The sequence below is a fragment of the Cervus canadensis genome, chromosome X (genome assembly GCF_019320065.1).
Source record: "Cervus canadensis isolate Bull #8, Minnesota chromosome X, ASM1932006v1, whole genome shotgun sequence".
Classification (NCBI taxonomy): Eukaryota; Metazoa; Chordata; class Mammalia; order Artiodactyla; family Cervidae; genus Cervus; species Cervus canadensis.
The window spans coordinates 51,306,980-51,323,845 of record NC_057419.1 but is presented as its reverse complement, the minus strand read 5'-3'; the positions used below and the strand labels follow the sequence as shown (position 1 = coordinate 51,323,845).

At 50.6% G+C, this 16,866-nt stretch overlaps 2 protein-coding genes across 13 annotated transcripts in view; both read right to left on the bottom strand.

Moving 5' to 3' along the window:
- On the bottom strand, window positions 1-4,485 carry ERAS (ES cell expressed Ras). Of its 4 annotated transcripts, XM_043457909.1 has the most exons (4): window positions 3,347-4,485; window positions 3,150-3,212; window positions 1,498-1,552; window positions 1-969 (listed from the first exon to the last, which is right to left on the bottom strand). In XM_043457909.1, the coding sequence occupies exon 4, from the start codon at window positions 923-925 to the stop codon at window positions 221-223; it is 705 nt and encodes a 234-aa protein (XP_043313844.1). In that variant the 5' UTR covers window positions 926-969; window positions 1,498-1,552; window positions 3,150-3,212; window positions 3,347-4,485; the 3' UTR covers window positions 1-220. The 4 variants fall into 4 exon arrangements, with proteins under 4 accessions (XP_043313844.1, XP_043313843.1, XP_043313845.1 ...); XM_043457908.1 differs by having other exon boundaries at window positions 1,498-3,212; XM_043457910.1 differs by lacking the exon at window positions 1,498-1,552.
- A 136-nt stretch (window positions 4,486-4,621) lies between these two features.
- The window catches only part of HDAC6 (histone deacetylase 6), an 18,553-nt gene continuing 6,308 nt past the window's right edge, over window positions 4,622-16,866 (bottom strand). For 8 of the 9 annotated variants that reach the window (XM_043457903.1, XM_043457898.1, XM_043457900.1 and 5 more), the window contains exons 10-29: window positions 16,731-16,799; window positions 13,021-13,147; window positions 12,859-12,924; window positions 12,707-12,766; window positions 12,537-12,626; window positions 12,120-12,226; window positions 11,963-12,030; window positions 11,536-11,707; window positions 11,318-11,446; window positions 10,991-11,159; window positions 10,552-10,685; window positions 9,964-10,032; window positions 9,662-9,854; window positions 8,060-8,209; window positions 6,448-6,622; window positions 5,913-6,337; window positions 5,725-5,829; window positions 5,446-5,592; window positions 5,222-5,350; window positions 4,622-5,007 (exon numbers count right to left, since the gene is read on the bottom strand). In XM_043457903.1, coding sequence (XP_043313838.1) covers window positions 4,939-5,007; window positions 5,222-5,350; window positions 5,446-5,592; window positions 5,725-5,829; window positions 5,913-6,337; window positions 6,448-6,622; window positions 8,060-8,209; window positions 9,662-9,854; window positions 9,964-10,032; window positions 10,552-10,685; window positions 10,991-11,159; window positions 11,318-11,446; window positions 11,536-11,707; window positions 11,963-12,030; window positions 12,120-12,226; window positions 12,537-12,626; window positions 12,707-12,766; window positions 12,859-12,924; window positions 13,021-13,147; window positions 16,731-16,799 — 2,653 coding nt within the window. In that variant the 3' untranslated portion in view covers window positions 4,622-4,938. The remainder of the gene's footprint in view (window positions 5,008-5,221; window positions 5,351-5,445; window positions 5,593-5,724; window positions 5,830-5,912; window positions 6,338-6,447; window positions 6,623-8,059; window positions 8,210-9,661; window positions 9,855-9,963; window positions 10,033-10,551; window positions 10,686-10,990; window positions 11,160-11,317; window positions 11,447-11,535; window positions 11,708-11,962; window positions 12,031-12,119; window positions 12,227-12,536; window positions 12,627-12,706; window positions 12,767-12,858; window positions 12,925-13,020; window positions 13,148-16,730; window positions 16,800-16,866) is intronic. The other variant, XM_043457901.1, reaches the window with a different exon arrangement.

Here is a 16,866-nt window from a genome sequence, read left to right as displayed (position 1 = left end):
AACCTAAGAACACAATTTATTTGTGCACAGAATCTCTCAACTTGACACAACACAACCAACACTATGTTCCACACTGCCAAAAAGCCCATCACCAAAAGAAAACCTCCCCAGGAGAAGAGACACCCAGTGTCCCACACAGCTACTTGCTGGTAGCGGGGGCCATGTGAAGGAACCATCACCTTGGTCTGGGGGAGGGTCCACTTTTCTAGACTTAAGACCTTCAGGCCACAGAGCAGCCACAGTGGCACATGGCTTTCTGGTGCCGGCCTTTATCCCCACCTGGCCCTGCCGTGGCCTCTTTTGCCATGGCCTCCCGGACCCTTTGGATCTCATGGATAAGTAGGGAAAAGGCCTCCACCACACCCTGGCGTGTCTTGGCTGAGGTCTCTATGAAAGGGGCCCCCCAGCTCTTCGCGAGGGCTGCAGCAGCAGCATGAGCATCTCCAGTGGTGGTCACAAGGTCACATTTGTTGCCCACAAGGACAAGGGGCTGGGTGTGGTGTGGGCCCCAGGTGGCCCGCATCTGCTGCAGCTGGGCTAGAGATGAGGGGTCATCGAGGGCGAAGACACCCAGCACACCATCGCCAATCGCCAAACACTGGTCACGCAGGGCCTGATGAGTGGCCTGCCCTGCTGTGTCCAGCACATTCAGAATGCAGCCTCCGTGGTCTAGGGCCATCTCCTTCCAGTAGGAATCCTGGATGGTGGGGTCATGATCTTCCACAAAGCACTGGTTGTTCAGCTGGATGGTCAGTGCACTCTTTCCCACACCACTTGCGCCCACCACCACCGCCTTGTACTCGGGCAGCTTCTTGCCTACACCCTTGGAGGGTGCCCCCCAAGCCCTGTGGCTCTGCTCCCGGGATCTAGGGCTCCAGGTGCCCAGGCCCAAATCAAACATGTCAGGCTTTGTCGGCTGTGCCATGGCTCCAAGCGGGCAGCTCAGGGAAGAGATGTGGACAGCAGGCTCTGCAGATGGGAAGAGAAGACAGTGGGGGTGGGGGGTTGGGAGATTAGATGAGACCATTTAGGGACAGCCAGGTGTTATTGAATCAACATTTATTGAGTGCCTAGTGTGTACCAATCACCTAATATAGTATATACATTATTCATGTTGTCTATTCTCTTATTCCCCTTTACAACATAAACTCTGTGAAGGCAGGGATTTTTAAAACACCTTGATTAATTTATATACCATAAAGTTAACCTAAAGTGTATAATTGTTTTTTAAATTCATTCACGGAGTTGTGTGACCATCACCGTAATCTTAGAACATTTCCAGTCACCTGAAAAAGATACCCCCTGCCCATTAGCAGTTCCTCCCCATTCTGGAGGGACGGCAGGAATTTCATCAGTTTTGATTTTGGATCATGTCACTGTTGGATCCCAGCCCAGGACACTGCCAGTCACAGTTTGTGCTGAGCAACATTCCTGCCCCAGGAGTTTATGTTCTAAAAGAAGGAAACATCAAGAGGGAGGGAATATATGAATACCTACCTACGGCTCATCCATGTTGATGTATTGAAGAAACCAACACAATATTTTAATTGTCCTTCAATTAAAAATATATTTTAAAAAGATGGAAACAATAAACCAAAGAATTAAGCAAATTATGAAGTCTGTTAACCATAATCATCGGAATTTAGTCTTTATTACTTATCCAACATATAGCTATTGAGAACCTACTATGTGGCAAGGACAAAGAGGTGGGGGACAAGAGATTAATAAACCCTGGCCCTCCTGAACGTGACTTTCTAGTCAGGAAAACAGACAACAGAGATAAATCAGTAAGAATGCTTCAGTAATAGGTGATAAGCAGGGAGAAGGTGCTTAGTTAATGTTAGGCATTTCTATTATAATTTAATTTTCATTCACTAATTCGGGGACTTTCCTGCATGCCAGGCATTGTGATGGGTGTGGAGATGGGAGGTAGGGTTGGGGGCAGGAGGTGTGGGGGTGGTGAAGTGGCTGAGAACAAAATAAAGTCCCTGCCCTTGGGAGGATTCTGGAAGTGAGAAAGAGACAATAAACAAGATAAGCAAGTAAATTACCATGCAGTTAGAAGACGAGGAGCACACAGCAGGTGCTCAATTAGCGTCGACTATTAATAGAATGTCACCATTAACCCATTCAATACACATCCCTGATCTTGGTTTGGTGTGTGGCCTCAGGATATGCATCATAATGGTTGAGGCTCCAAGTCTCCCCGGAAGCCCAGGGGCAGTGGCAGCTAGGCGGGATGGGAGAATTCTGTGGCATTTGGGGGATCCAAGGGTCAGAGTTGGGGTGGAGGGGAAGGTCCCAGGTGGAGATCCAGCTGTGGGGCCTCAGCCCAGAGAGGATCCCTGAAAATAGCTGTGGAATGTGCTCTCCCGCCAGGAAGGGGGACCTGATAGGGAGAGGTTAGCAGAAGACAGAGCTCTGGTGGTCCCGCCACCCCCACCCCCCACTCCGGTTGCGGGGCAGAAACGGAGAGATCCGATCTTGAGGATGGGCTCAGGGGAGGGGGCCAGCCAGGAGCCAGGGCAGCAGTGCAGGCCGTAGGGGACCTGTATGAGAGCAGAGCGGGATTTGGGGATGTTCCGAAGGCCGGCCTGACAGGGTTTTTGCAGAGGGTTTGGAGGCAGGGGACGGGGTGCAGGCAGCCGGAGAGATGGCCGCTGTCACCTGAGACGGGTGCGAGGGACCTTCGCTCTGGGCAGGTGTCACCGGGGCTGAGGCTGCCACGCAGCGAGGAACCGGAACTGCGAGGCTTGGGAAAGTGAGTGGCGGTGACTGACCCGAGGTCACACAGACCATTGCAGGGTGGCAGGGGAGTGGGGAAGCAACGGTGCCAACTGCCAGTGGAGCCACCCTCCCCCCAGGCATGAACCACTTCGTGTCGCCTCCCTAACCCAAGGAGCAGGGGTACGGGAGGGGCATGTCCACCCAACGGCAGTCCCTTCCATCTCCTTCCAGGATGGCCCGGGCTCCGCACCACCTCAATTAGGCATCCCCTGACTAGCCCAGGAGGCTAGCCCGGCGTGGGGCTGGGAGGGGGGCACACCCAGTTTCACCCCAAAGCCGCGCTCGGCCTGCACCTTCCCGCCCAGCTCCCAACTCCCCGTTCCCCGCCTGGGGCCTACACCCTCACCCAGGTCCGTACTCACGTTCTCACAAAGGCGGCCGGAGGTTGCAGAGACGGAGGTTGCAGAGATGGAGATTGCAGGTCTCTGCGGAGGGGAGGCAAATAGGGGAAACTGCCCTCACACCTGACCTCGGCCACACCCCCACAGCCTTAAGTGGAAGGACCGCCCAGGTCGGTGTGGGGGTGGGGGACAGGGGGAGGCCTGGTGCCCCAGCTCACCTCAGTTCCAGGAAGGCCGGTGGCGTTGGGACCCCAATCGCCGCTCTGACAGGGAAGGAGATGCTCCCCCAGGTCCCAGTGGCGGGATGGGGAAAGGGAGGGAGTGCACATGCGCATCCGGCTGCCCTCAGGCCCCTTTGCTGGCGCGCACCCCTGACAGTTCAGCGCTCCCAGGTGGGTGTGCCCGGAGGTATTCTTGAGGTGTGCTGTAAGCGCTGACCACCCTGTGTACCTCGTGCATCCTGCTGCACCTCTTCTTTACCTTGCCCCCACCTGGGACGTGATTTTGTGTGTTTAGTGTATGGGAGGGGGTTGTTACATTTTTGACCTGAGTGTCCCGTCTTTGCGAAATGTTTTGTGAGGGCCTCTCTGAGGCCTGGGAGCGTGCGCTGCCTCAAGCAGGCGTTTTGATAGCATAGGAGAGTTGCATCCGGTCCTGAAGGGAGGAGAGAGTTGCAAAGCAGGGGTTATTCTGTAAAGGTCAAAAGGACCTGATTTGAGATAGATATGTGCCAAGTTACATTTCCCAGACTCCCTTGCAGCTATGGCTGTCATGTGACACAATTCTGACCAATGAAATGTAAGCAGGAGTTGTGGAAGAGGGGCAACCAGAATGCTCCTTTAAAGGGGATGACTGAGCTGACCAGCAGCCCCTTTTCCCATTCTCTTTTCTTGATTGGGTGAGGCTCTGATAGTCATCTTGGGAGCATGAGGGTGGCCATGAAGAAAAGTCCAGGAAACATCAGCCTGGACTCCTTTGAGTAGCCAAAGCAATTCTCATTACGTAGGGGAAATAAAACAGCCAAATTAATCCTCCAATTCCCCACCCTTGGTCAGTAGTAGATACTCCTTCCCCCAGGAAAGCTACCCATGACCATCAAATCTAAGCATGGTAAACCTGGACATTGTTCCCCCCCTCCACCCCCACAATCAAGACAAAAAGACATATAAGAAGGCCGAGGCCTAATGAGGACACTTCATGATCATTTTTCTCACCTTCCCAGCCCAGGGTATAGCTGGGACTAGCTGTGAGCCTTCTATTTCTAAGGCAGGTGCTCCTTTTCTCACAGAGTTCACCATTTAACCTCTTATGGAGCCAGTTAATAGAGCTGCTTGCTCTATTGTCAGTTACTTTTTGGGGGGCACTGGTTGAACAGGGGGTTGACCTGATAAAGACCCATAAAGACCCACACCTTCATTCCTTCATCACTCATCAGCTCTGTTGGCCAGAAGGGTGGCTTCTTTACCCACTCAAGATTAAAAGCTTTCTCCAGGTGTTGTAACAGTTTGTACTTTATTGCATATGCAACCCTGCCACACTACAGTTGATTCTCTTGCCCTTCAAAGTAGGTTTATATCAGGCCCCTTTGGGGTCACTGAGCTGTGCTCCCCTTTCCTTTTGCGGCAGAGTAGATAGAGTCCCTTGAGCAGGCAGTGGGCAGGGAGAGATATACAATCGATGACCACAGTCTTCATACGAGTACGTACACTTAAATCAGCACCCTGGGGGAGTTGGAAAGGGTCTTCAGGATGGGATGAACTAAGGCTGGTCTATCTTGGGACTCTGAAGGTAAAGGAGCACATCCTGGGATTTAGTCTGAGTGGGGTATGTCTTCCCCAAACTTGTTCTGGTGGGCGATGTTCTTCACCGCTAGGAGATCCTGAGAAGGAGGCAAGAGAGGGGAGGTAAAGTGAGCACCCCTCTACCTCAGCTAGGAGGCAGCCCCAACTCCAGCCCTCAACCACACTGTCTCTTGGCCTATCCCACATGCAGAAGGGTTTCCATTTGTCCCTTACCCAATCACAAAAGGTGTGTGTGTAGGGGAGGGAGTGTGAGTGAGTGTGCACACATTAGAGGGTCTGTCCAGGGCCCACCTTGTGGTGGACATAGGCCTGACAGTGGTAACACCAGGCAGACAGGTCGGCATAGCTGAGTACTAGTGGGTGTCCTGAGCCTTCATGGTGTTGGAGCATATGAGCACTGATGTAACGACCGCAGTAGACCTGAAGTTGGGGAATGAGTGTTGGGTGGAGATTAGACCCACCTAGGGTTTGCTCCTGGGTCAACCTCCACCCCACACTCTTCTTCAGCTGCATACCTGATAGCAAGACAGACACACCCAGTTCTCCTGGAGTGTTCCACAGTCCTGACAAGGTTGGGTCACGTTCAGCCCTGTCTCAGGTATGGGGCATACTGCTGCCAAATGGGGACACCAAAGCAGTGGTCTCACTGCATAAAACATGACCTGGGGTGGGTAAAACTGAGTAAGCTAGAGACTCCATCTCCCCATTATATGTTCTTATAGCACATACTCCTAGGTTGAGGCACAAATGGGTGTGAGAAGGAAGCCACCGTTCTAGCCTCTCCCTGAGCTCACCTGGTCAGTGTCAGCATGATCTCCAAAGACCTGCACTGGCACTGACTCATTCATGTCTTGACCTCCAGCTGCCTCTCCTAGGAGTCCTTCCTCTTCTGGGGGCTCCTGTACACATGGAGAGGAAAGATGTATCTAGAAGGCCTGATCCTCATCCCTTCTTCCCCTTACCTGGGTGTGGTGGGCCTTACCTGAGTCGTGCTATCTAGGTCCAATACTCTGAGATTCCCCGTCAGCTTACTAGGGGATGTCTGGACTGTGGCTCCTTGCACAGGTAAGGCTGGAGGAATCCTGTTTTCAATGCATGAGGCTGGAGGATTTTGGATCAGCTCAGCTCCCCCCGTGGCCCCCTCTGAGATGGTCTGGTCCAGTGCAGCTCCTTGTGTGGCTGTGTCTGAAGACTGGCCCTGAGTAAGTTCTACTGGAGCTGTCTCTGACTCGGTCTGATCTGGAGTGGACTCTTTCACAGATGCTTCTGAGGCGGCCTGTCCCATGCCTGCCTCCAGGATGTTCCCTTCCACTGTGGTTGTCATACAGGCTGACCCAGAACTGGCTGGTTGGGATGGCTTCTTGGTGATCAACTTAGAACTGGAGAGTCCCTCTTTGTTTTTGCGCTCTGGAACCACGGGAGGGAGATCCTTGAATGTGGGTGCTATCCCTTCTCTCACCTCTGATCCCTGCCCTCCCCTGAGCCCCCATCGCCCCCAATGCCCCATGCCCACTCACTCATGACCCGCAAACTGCGCCAGTATCTTCGATGGACTTGGATGGTTTCAGTAATAGACGCCTGGGCTCCTGATAGTGGGGGCCGCAGCCGGGTCAGCAGGGGCAGTGGATCCCCAAGGAGGGAGCGAGTGCAGGCAGCCATGGACTCTGAGATGGACGTCAGGTTATAACCACCCTTTGTTAAGGAAAAGAGGAGGGAAAGGTATGATGGGGTAGTCCTCAGGGAATTCAGGAGACACAATGTCTTGCCTCCCAATCTCCCCTTGGGGCCCTGAAAGTCTGGAGGGTGGGTACTGGGGACAAGTTAGTAGAACCCACATGTGTCAGATGAGCAGCACCCACTGTGTGAGATGGTTGTGAGGGTGATAAACTTGTGATGTAATGTGCAAGATAATATTAACCACAACAATGACAGCACTAATGGCAACAATAGTAAGAGCTAATGTTCATCAAGTGCTTGCTATGTGCTAGACCCTAGTTTTTTTTGGCCGAGCCTTGCAGCACATGGGATCTTAGTTCCCCAACCAGGGATCAAACCCCTTCCCTGCAGTGGAAGCACAGAGTCTGAACCACTGGACCACCAGGGAAGTCCTAGACCCTATTCTAAGCACTGAATCCTCACAGCCACATGGACCAAACTGGTACAGGAACCTGCCTCCACAGTAATGGGAACCCCTAAATCCACCCACCCAGAAGCCCCTGTCCTGCCCTGGTATAGGAACAACTGATCTTTCTCTCTACATGAACCTCTGTCCTGACCTGGTAAGGGATCCCCTGTTTCTCACACTCTATAGGAACCCCAGTCTCTGCTTTTTTTCCCGATAAAGAAACTTTGGCTCAGAGTGATTAGATGACTTGTCTGAGATCCTAACAGCTGGTAAGAAGTAGCACTGAGGTTGAAACCCGGGCTACCTGAGGAAAGAGTCTACCACTCCGCTCTGCCACAAGCAGGCCTGGGCACATGGTGGGACATCTTACTAGTCAATTAATCTTTCTGTGACTTTTTGTCCTCATCTGTGAAGGAGCAATAATAACAGCACATAAGATTGCTGAGAGGGTAAAACTAACATATGAACAATGCGTAACAATAAGCTACAGCTCTTGTACAAGGCTTATGACGTTCCAGGCACCCCTCCATGATTAGCCAACCACACCTTACCGATGAGGATACTGAGGTACAAGGGGCAGGGGCACTGAGTAATTTACAAAAGGTCAGTGAACTTCCTTTGTCCTAGGATTTTGTTGGATGCAGCTCAAGCAGAGGTAAAAAGCATAGACTTTGGCGCCAAGCTGCTTGGGTCCAAGCCTGGCTCTGCCATTATTAAATATGTGATCTCTGGCTAGTCACTACAGCTCTCTGTGTTTCAGCTTCCCTGATCTTGAGAGAGGAAAATGATAAGGTCAGCAGACCTTACCTCACAAGACTGCTTTAAGTAAATGCATTAGTTACACATGTTAAGTGCTGAGAGGTGTCCTGCACATAGTGAGTACTCAATTAAAGTTGCTCATGCTGGTGTTACTAATGCCCAGTGTGTGCCCACAACCCCAGGTGGGGACACCCAAGTCTTCCCAACCATCCTCTGACCATGGGAAGAGGGACTGAGAGAGTTACCTCTAGGATTAGGATGATATGGCCATTGGCCAAGCCCATCAGCAGGTGGGTGAGGTGGGCATAGCCCTCAGGCGACACCTGGCAGCCGCCCAGAGGATCCCCCCGGGCAGCGTCGAAGCCAGCTGAGACCAGCACCAGTTCTGGATTAAACTGAGGCAGAGAGAGAAGAGACATACTGAGCATGAAGGAGGGGGCATGGGGACTCAGTAGCTCAGGGAGACCCAGAGACATGGAGACAAGGACAAATGAAAACAGGGCGATGCAAGTCAGAGGGATGGAGACATGAGACCCGAAGCCCGGGAGACACAAGCCCAGAGCCCTGAAAATAGGGAGGGCAGGACATGGAGACACAAGAGAGACTTGGAGACATGGACACATCAGACACAGATTTTGAAACACAAGATACAGAGAGATGTAGATGTGAGAAATGGATGGACGGGGACACGAAGCAAAACTGTAAGCTGTGGAGACTCATGTCAAGAGACAGTGACATGAAACAGAGAGATTATGTTCTCACATACACACCCAAGGGTAAGACCAAGAGGCAAACACTCCCCTCCCTGGATAAAACATGGGACACATGTGTACAACACAGGGTTTTATACACAGTGCTAAAGAGAGGTACACACATGCTTCCATCATAGAAGATGACAACAAAAGTGCCACACACAGAAGATGGTCACATACAGCCACACACAATCAGACAGTCTCATACAAACTGGACTGTTCATGGTAAGAGTCACACATACACACACACACGTAATTTCTCAGAGGGAACAGTAATCTACAGCTACTCCTGCACCAACACAATTATACACATCACCACCAAAGTCAAAATAGTCATACATGTTGTTGCACCCACAGGAGATGGACACTTGCACACAGTCACACACATACTATTTCAAGAGTTACACAAACACAGAAGGTAGTCACAGCCACTGTGCACAGACATACATACACATCTGAACATGCATGTCTGCACAGAGGTCACAAAGATGGCACTCACATTCATCAACCCTCAGAGTTAGTCATGCATACATGATTTGTCACAGACATACATGGTTTACACATGGAGAAGAGAGTTACCTACAGCCACTCAGTGTCAGGCAAATACATATTAATATATAGGCCATAGGAGACAGTTGGAGATGACTGTCATAGAGAGCAATGTGCAGTGATGTACAATATCACAGCCATCACACAGAGCAATGGTAGTGACAAACAGCTACCTGCAGAGTCTCACACATACTCGAACCCCTCAACACCATGCAGTTCCATAGAGATGGCAGTCACACGGGGCCACCATCACACACAGACCAGCACTAGTGATGGTGTACACATGGGACATGTTCACAACCAGGCACACTTCCAGGCAAGATTACTCTCACACACCCAGAAGTCCTCACGGTTACACACAGAAGGCAGTCACAGACAGACACTGCACAGACATACCCAAAGGCCATCACACAGTCACATCCTCTCACCCAAAGCCATCACTACTGTCACCCACAGGCCCTCTCACAGGATCAGTCACCTGTAAGTTGGACACATGCACACTCACTACCACATACAGAGTCTCATCACGTGCACCCTGAATCATACCTCATAAGCAATGGGAAGCACCAGACGATGCCAGGCAGCCAGGTAGTCAGCATCACCCATGCGGGGCCCATTCCAGGCCACATTGACAGTGAATCCTGTGCCCACAGCTTTTCCTACCCGGGTACTGGCACCCTCATTCCCCACGGGAAAGAAGGTACCATGATCATAGCGGTGCAGGGAAATGTATAGCACACTGTGGCAACAGGGTGGGAAGGGGAGACACAGCTGGTTAGCAAGGTGCCCCTGAGGCATGGCCTGCCCATCTCCCTGACCACCCTCCAGCCCCTGCCCCAGCCCCTCACCTGGGGTCCTCCTCAAATATGTGCTGAGTTCCATTACCATGATGGATGTCCCAGTCCACGATCAGGATCCTGAGGAGGGGACAGCACCTTAGTTACCTGGCAACATTGGTTCCCTGGGGGAGGGCAGGGGCTACACCTCTGGTGTCTGTGTGTCGGGACATTTACCACGGGTGGCAGGACCCTGAGTCCCTGGGGAAAGCGCTGGGTGGCAGGCTTGTGGGTCCTATCTGAGTCCTAAGGGCTTCACTGTGGGCCAGAGCAAGTGCTCAGGGCCAGATCCTGGGCCCCACATGGGTAAGTGCCATGGGCCTTTTGAAGTAAGCACCAGAGGTTGGCCCCTGGGTTCTGCTAGGATAGTCATCAAGGGTCAGATTTTCTGGGGCAGGGGACCCTGGATTCTGTTTGATAAGCACCTGCATGCCACAATCTGGGGATCCCATTTGGGTCAGGCCCCAGAGGCTAGATCCTCCTTGGTCCTTTTCTGGAAGTGCTGGGCAACTGGACCCTGGGGTGTTTCTGAGTAACTTTGGGGGCTGCATTACAGGGCCTGCTGAGTAAGCACTGGGCAGTGGGGGCAGGGAGCCTTACCGCAGCGCATGCCCACTGATGGCCTGGGCATGGCGAGCAGCCACAGCCACAGAATTAAAAAAACAGAAACCACAAGCTGCATCCGGTTCTGCATGGTGGCCAGGAGGTCGCACTACAGCAATGCCATTCAAAACCTGGGGGAGGGGCAGGAAGCAAAGATTAGACCACCCACCCTCACCACTTTCCCTCCCATTTCCTCTCTTCTTCCCTGTCTCTTGTCCCCCTACTACTCCACCAGCTGCTAAGGCCTCCTCCCCACCGCCCTGTAGGCCCCATCCCCCTGGGTGCACTTTCCTGTGAGCAAGGCCTCTGGCGAGCTGGGGCTGGGGTCCCCTTTCCTCAGGCTTGGCCCAACTCTCAGAGTTGCCTCTTTCCCGCCCCCCTGCCCCCAGGACTTCCTTGCCAGGAGCCCAGGGTCCCCTCCCCAAAGTGCAGGCACCTCTCCGGCCAGTACTGCCTCCACCAGGCGACAGACGGCGCCTGCAGCCAGCTGTGCGCAGGAAAAAGTGCTGGAGCAGATGTAGATGGAGTCATAGTTGGCACCCTCACGGCGCAGCTCCCGGGTCTTCATCTTCTCCGTGGCCCGCAGACGTTCCAAGTGCTCAGCACTGGAGGTACAGAGGGGGCACTTGAGAAGACAGCCAGGTAATTCTGTCCCCTTCACATCCCCCCCCACCCCGTGTCTTGTAACAGCTCCATGTATCAGAGAGGCAAGCCCAGGCTCCACGCTCTGAGGCCCATCCTACCCTGGCCACGTGGGTCTGACCTGTGGCAGGTGAGCAGCTCAGCATCTGTAGCGGGTCTTGCAGGCAGGGCATGGCAGCGCTTGGCAAGGCCCAGTTCATCCAGGTGATGCATGATACAGTGGATGCGCTGGGGCATCTCAGGATGGTAGCTAGGAGTAGGGGAACAGAGGCAGGGCTTAGTACTGAAAGCGTGGGTCCCTCCCCACCTCCCACTTAGCCTGGCTCTCTGACTGCCTACTTATCCCACAAGTTGTAGTGGTCCATCATCCGCTGGTCATAGACCAACCCCGTGCGAGCCTGCAGCACCGGCCATATTGGAATGGAGAGCTCAGGGGACTGTGGCAGTCCCTCTTCCTCCTTCTCTTCCACATCATCCTTCTCCATAGTGTCCTTTTCCTCCAGGGTCTCAACTGCAAGGAGAGGCTACATTCACCCTACTCCCTTACGCCGCCCCCAACCTAGATCCCTGTAATACTCTGGAATGAGGTTTACCCAAACCTAAAAAGGGGTGGGAGGCCTGAAATCAGGGCCCAGTGAGAGAGAGGGCCTGATCCCCCCAACCCAGCAAGGTAGCCCAGGAAGGTCAGAGTGGGGTCTGAAGAGAAACTCCTCCCACAGCTCATTCCCTGCCCAACCCCTGACCCAACACACTCCCTGCCACCTACCTGATCTCACAAGGCTCTCCCAGAAGGGTTCAAGGGCTTCTAGAGCACAGGAGAGTGACACCTGGGCACTGGAGATCAAGTGAGGGTAAAATGTGACCAACCGGCCCCTGAGTGAGCAGTGAGGGGCCTGCTTCTCCCCTCCTCCCCCTGGGCTTACCTCGGGCAGGGGGCACCAGGACACTCCAGTGTGGGACAAGGGTCACCCAGAAGGGTGTGGAGGGAGGCGCTGACACCTTCAGCCAGAGAGCGGAGATTATAGCCACCCTGGGAGAAGGAGGGCAGGAAAGAGCCAGATGTTACCAGAGAAGAGTATGAATGACACTGGGGTGGTGCTGGCTGCATGTCAAGGCATTTGAAGGGTGATTTCATTTGCTGAGCAAATAATCTGAGGTGGTTACCACTATTATGACGCACCTCTGACATAAGGGAAGCAGAGGTATAGGGAAGTTGAGGGACTTAGGTGAGGCTGTCCAGCTAGTAAGTGGAAATGCTGGGGCAAGAACTTCTGCCAGATTTGAATGTTGTTCTTCTGTCTTCCAGGATCCATGGGCTGAAGTGGAAGTGAGTCACTCACCTCCAGTGAGAGGATCAGCTTGCCTTCTGCAAGACCCATGAGCAGATGGGTGAGCTGGGCGAACCCTGCTGGAGTGGCGGCCATCTCACCCTGGGGGGGGACACGGAGGGTCAGCCTGGCTCCACGGGGCCTCCTTCTGCCCTCCCGCCATCCCCGTGTACCTGCCTTACCTTGGGGTCCCCTTGGAGGGCATCAAATCCAGCAGCTACCAGGACCAGCTGGGGCTGGAACTGAAGGAGGAAGGAATCACATGAGGCCACCTGCTCTCATGGCCCATCCCTCAACATCACCTCTGCCCCAGCACACCCCAGAGCCCCAGGACCTCAAATGCGACTGGCAGGAGGACGTGAAGGAAAGCGGCGATGTAGTCAGCATCTTGCATCCCCACCTGCAGACAGGGAGGCATGATGGGGACGTGCTGCTATCTGCTCTGAAGGGCAGGAGTGGGTCTCACTTTGGGGGTGAAGGGTGGGCAGACACTGACCTGGTTCCAAGGCACGTTGATGGTGTATCCCTGGCCTTGGCCTAAACCTGTGGTGGACCAATTAGAGGCCTTAAGATGGGGCCAGAACCGACCCTGCTCATAGCGGTGGATGGAGAAATAGAGGACACTGGAGGCAGAGAAAAAAAAGAGGTGCGGGGTTCAGTCAGTACTCCCCAGAAACCTCCAACCCACAGCTACCATAGTTGACTTAACCACTCATTCATTCTCTCATTAATTTCCCCATGAATTTTTAAATTCATATATTCATTCTTCCATTCAGTTGCCAAATTATTCATCTTCCCATCCATTAATTCTTCCATTTATTTACCCATTACCTTACTCACTCATTCATTTGGTCTCTTACTGAAATTCCTCCCACAGTAAACACTGCTGCCCCTTTCAGTGCCCATACAGTTCTACCTCTGAGACTCCGAGAGCTATCAGGTCTATTCCACCCCCGAGGGCTCCTGACCCCATGGGGGACTCTAGATCATGCCTGCTTACCCACCTGCCTCTGTTACCATGGTAGTGACCACAGAACATTATGACACCGGAGGCCCATAGGGGCATGTGGCTCTTAGTTAGTGGGAGCCAGGTAAGGCTGAAAAGAATGCCAGGCAAAGCTAGGGAGCTTCGTATTTTCACTGAAGGAAGTGGGGAGACTCGGGAGCTATGTGGGGCTGGAGTAGGGATGCTGGCTGGGGCTCTATGAGGCCAGTGAGGGGGCAATTCCTTCTCCAATACCTTACAGGCCACCTCTATCACTTCTGTTTTCTAGAGAAAGCACTCAGAGTAGTGAGGAAGACTGACACAGAACAGATACTGAAGTCACAATGGTATATGTTCTGATAGTAAGCCCAGTAGGAAGGCTTGATTCTGAATGAGGCGATCAAAATGAGTATCTCTCATCCATCCTTCTATCCATCTGTTCATTCACTTCCTGCCTTGTTCCAGAAAGGATTTAAGGCAGCATTTTTTTCTATTTTAGGAAAAGGCAAGAAATAGTAGTAAACAATGAATCTAGGCAAACTTAACAGTCACATTTTAATAAATGTTCATCCTGTAGTTGTGAAATTAAATGCAAACTGGAGTAAAAGGATTTTTGAAATAGAAGAAAACTATCTTGGAATTGGGGGATGAAGTCCATGCAAAAACTCTGGTCTTGAGCAGATGGGGGGGTGATTGTTTCACTTTTGACTCTGATAGATAAACATACAGTAGAACATAAAGATTATCATCAGGGAAAGAAAGGACTAAAGAAAAGATCTGAAGAAAGTCCAAGTTTATAAAACAAACAGAAGGAGATAAAATAAGTTCAACTGGGAATTCCCTAATGGTCCAGTGGTTAGGACTCTGTGCTTTCATTGCCAAGGGTCTGGGTTCCATCCCTGGTCAGGGAACTAAGATCCCACAAGCTGATGTGTAGCCAAAAATAAGTAAATAAATAAGTTCAATCAATTTCCAGTAAAAGAATGGTAGATTAATAGCACAGGTTTACCTTCTCACTCCCCTACAATCCTATCAAAAGATAGTAAAGATATTTTAAACAAGAATCAACAGTAGGAAAACAGAGAGTGGGAGAAAGGACGTCAATTAGAGACTTCAGCAAATCCCTGGTAAGTTGTCTGAGGATCCAGGGCCCCAGTGAGCCCTTTCCCATACTGAACATGTTGGGAGGATATCCAAGACAGTTTGAAGTTTCCCTTCTGGAGAAGTCAAGAACAGATCTAGGTCAATGCACTCAAAATCAATTCTGTCACTGAATGAGAAACTCACCAAATTAATTTTTTTCCTTTTAACTACTAAGTTTTAGTTTATTAAAGGAATTCTTGTTAATTTTCTTAGGCATGATAATAAGATTTCCTTAGTATGATTAGTCATTCTTTTTGTTTTAATAAATGCCTTGGAGGCAACAGCTATATTCTTCTCTGGATATATGACTGACTATATGTATAGGTATGAAGAACTATGAATATATTCAGTACATTCTTCCTTATGAATAAGAATGTATAAATGAAAAAGAAATCTATCTATGACCTTCAATCATCCAGCTTCCTATCTCTGTCTCTTAACTCCATCAAGAATTGAAGTGAAGTGAAGTCGCTCAGTCGTGTCCGACTCATTGCGACCCCATGGACTATAGCCTACTATGCTCCTCCATCCATGGGATTTTCTAGGCAAGAGTACTGGAGTGGGTTGCTATTTCCTTCGGATAGTTCTTAAAACATTGTTATGAAGACAAAGAAAATAAGTAAACTAAAGCTTAGTAGAGCATAGACACAGAGAGCAAGAAAGCGATCTTGGAGATTAAAAGAATTCATAAACACACAATTCAACAGGAAGACTGTTGAATTAGAAGGTAAAGTTGAGTAAATCTCCCAGGACACAGAGCAAAAGGAAAAAGAGACAGAAGACATGAGATAAAAAATAAGAGATACAGAGGATCAACCCAGGAAGTCTAACATCTGACTAACAGAGAGACCAGAGAGGACACAGTAGAAGAAATCATCAAAATCTAACAGAAAACTTCTGAGGATTTAAGAAAGGTGTGAATATTCTGATGTAAAATGTCTACCACTGGTAAGTAGAATCAGTGGCGAAGTGAAAATTTAGGTCACCAGGAAGAACCTAAAACCTTCCAGAAAGGAAAATATATTGGAAAGGAATGAAATCAGACTGATATCTGGACATGTGCCAGCAACACTGAATGGTGGAAAATAACAAAGCAATGTCTGGAGAACCACCAACCTAGATTAGATAAAGTGCAACAGGAGCGCAAGAGCCCTTTTACAAGGGAGAAAGTATAATTTATGCAATCAATTCAATAAAAGCCCAAGTAAAACATCCTACAGATGTGCTCAGAAAAGTATAAAATTATATATTTACCAGACTATTCACTGTAGAATTGTCCGTAATAGCAAAGACTGGGAAGCACTGTAAATGTCCTAGGATTAAATGACCAAAGGTACAGCCATACCATGGAACATGGTAGAGCCTTACAAAGAATGAGATGCTTTTCAGAGGTACTAACATGGAGAGGTGCCCACACCATACTGTTAAAAGCAAAAAAGCAAGTTGCCAAAGAAAATGTAGTGGTAGTATGTTAATAATAGTAATAATGATGAATATTTGTATATCTACAGGAAAAATTCAGTTACTTTTGAGGTTGGGAATTACAGGAGACTCACTGCTTTAGACATTTTGATATTATTTTTTTTTGGCTGTGCCATACAGCTTGTGGGATTTCAGTTCCCTGACCAGGGATTGAACCCCAGCTGTGGCAATGAAAGCCCAGAATCCTAACCACTAGGTGACCAGGGAACTAACTCCCTTTAATTTTTTAACAAATAATTGGAAAACAAAGTAGTATTTTGAGGTTCACTTCAGCTCTGGGGTAAATTGGTGAATGAGCCCTCCAAATACCGTGGACTCAAATCCTGTCTCTTCAACTTCTCTGTACGACCTCTTAACCTGTAAGCCTCAGTTCCCTGATCTGTAAAATGGGGACCCCAATAGCCCCTGCCTCAGAATGAAATTGAGAGAGACAGCAGACATGCAGAGGGCAGCACTGAGCCTGTTCCCAGGACAGGTCCAACCAATGAATATGAATGCCTTCCCTTCCCTCTGGGGCCCCTTCTGGCTGCGCCTGTAAAGGTAGGGGGTGGCTGGGAATCTAGCATTTGGGGTAGTACTCTAGCATCCCGGCATACCTAGGATCTTGGTCAAAGGCGAACTGTATTCCCTGACCATGGTGCACATCCCAATCCACGATAAGGACCCTGTGAATGGGAGAGAAAGGGGGCCACTATGTAAGAAGATCAAGGGAAGAAGTGCCCAGACCAGGAC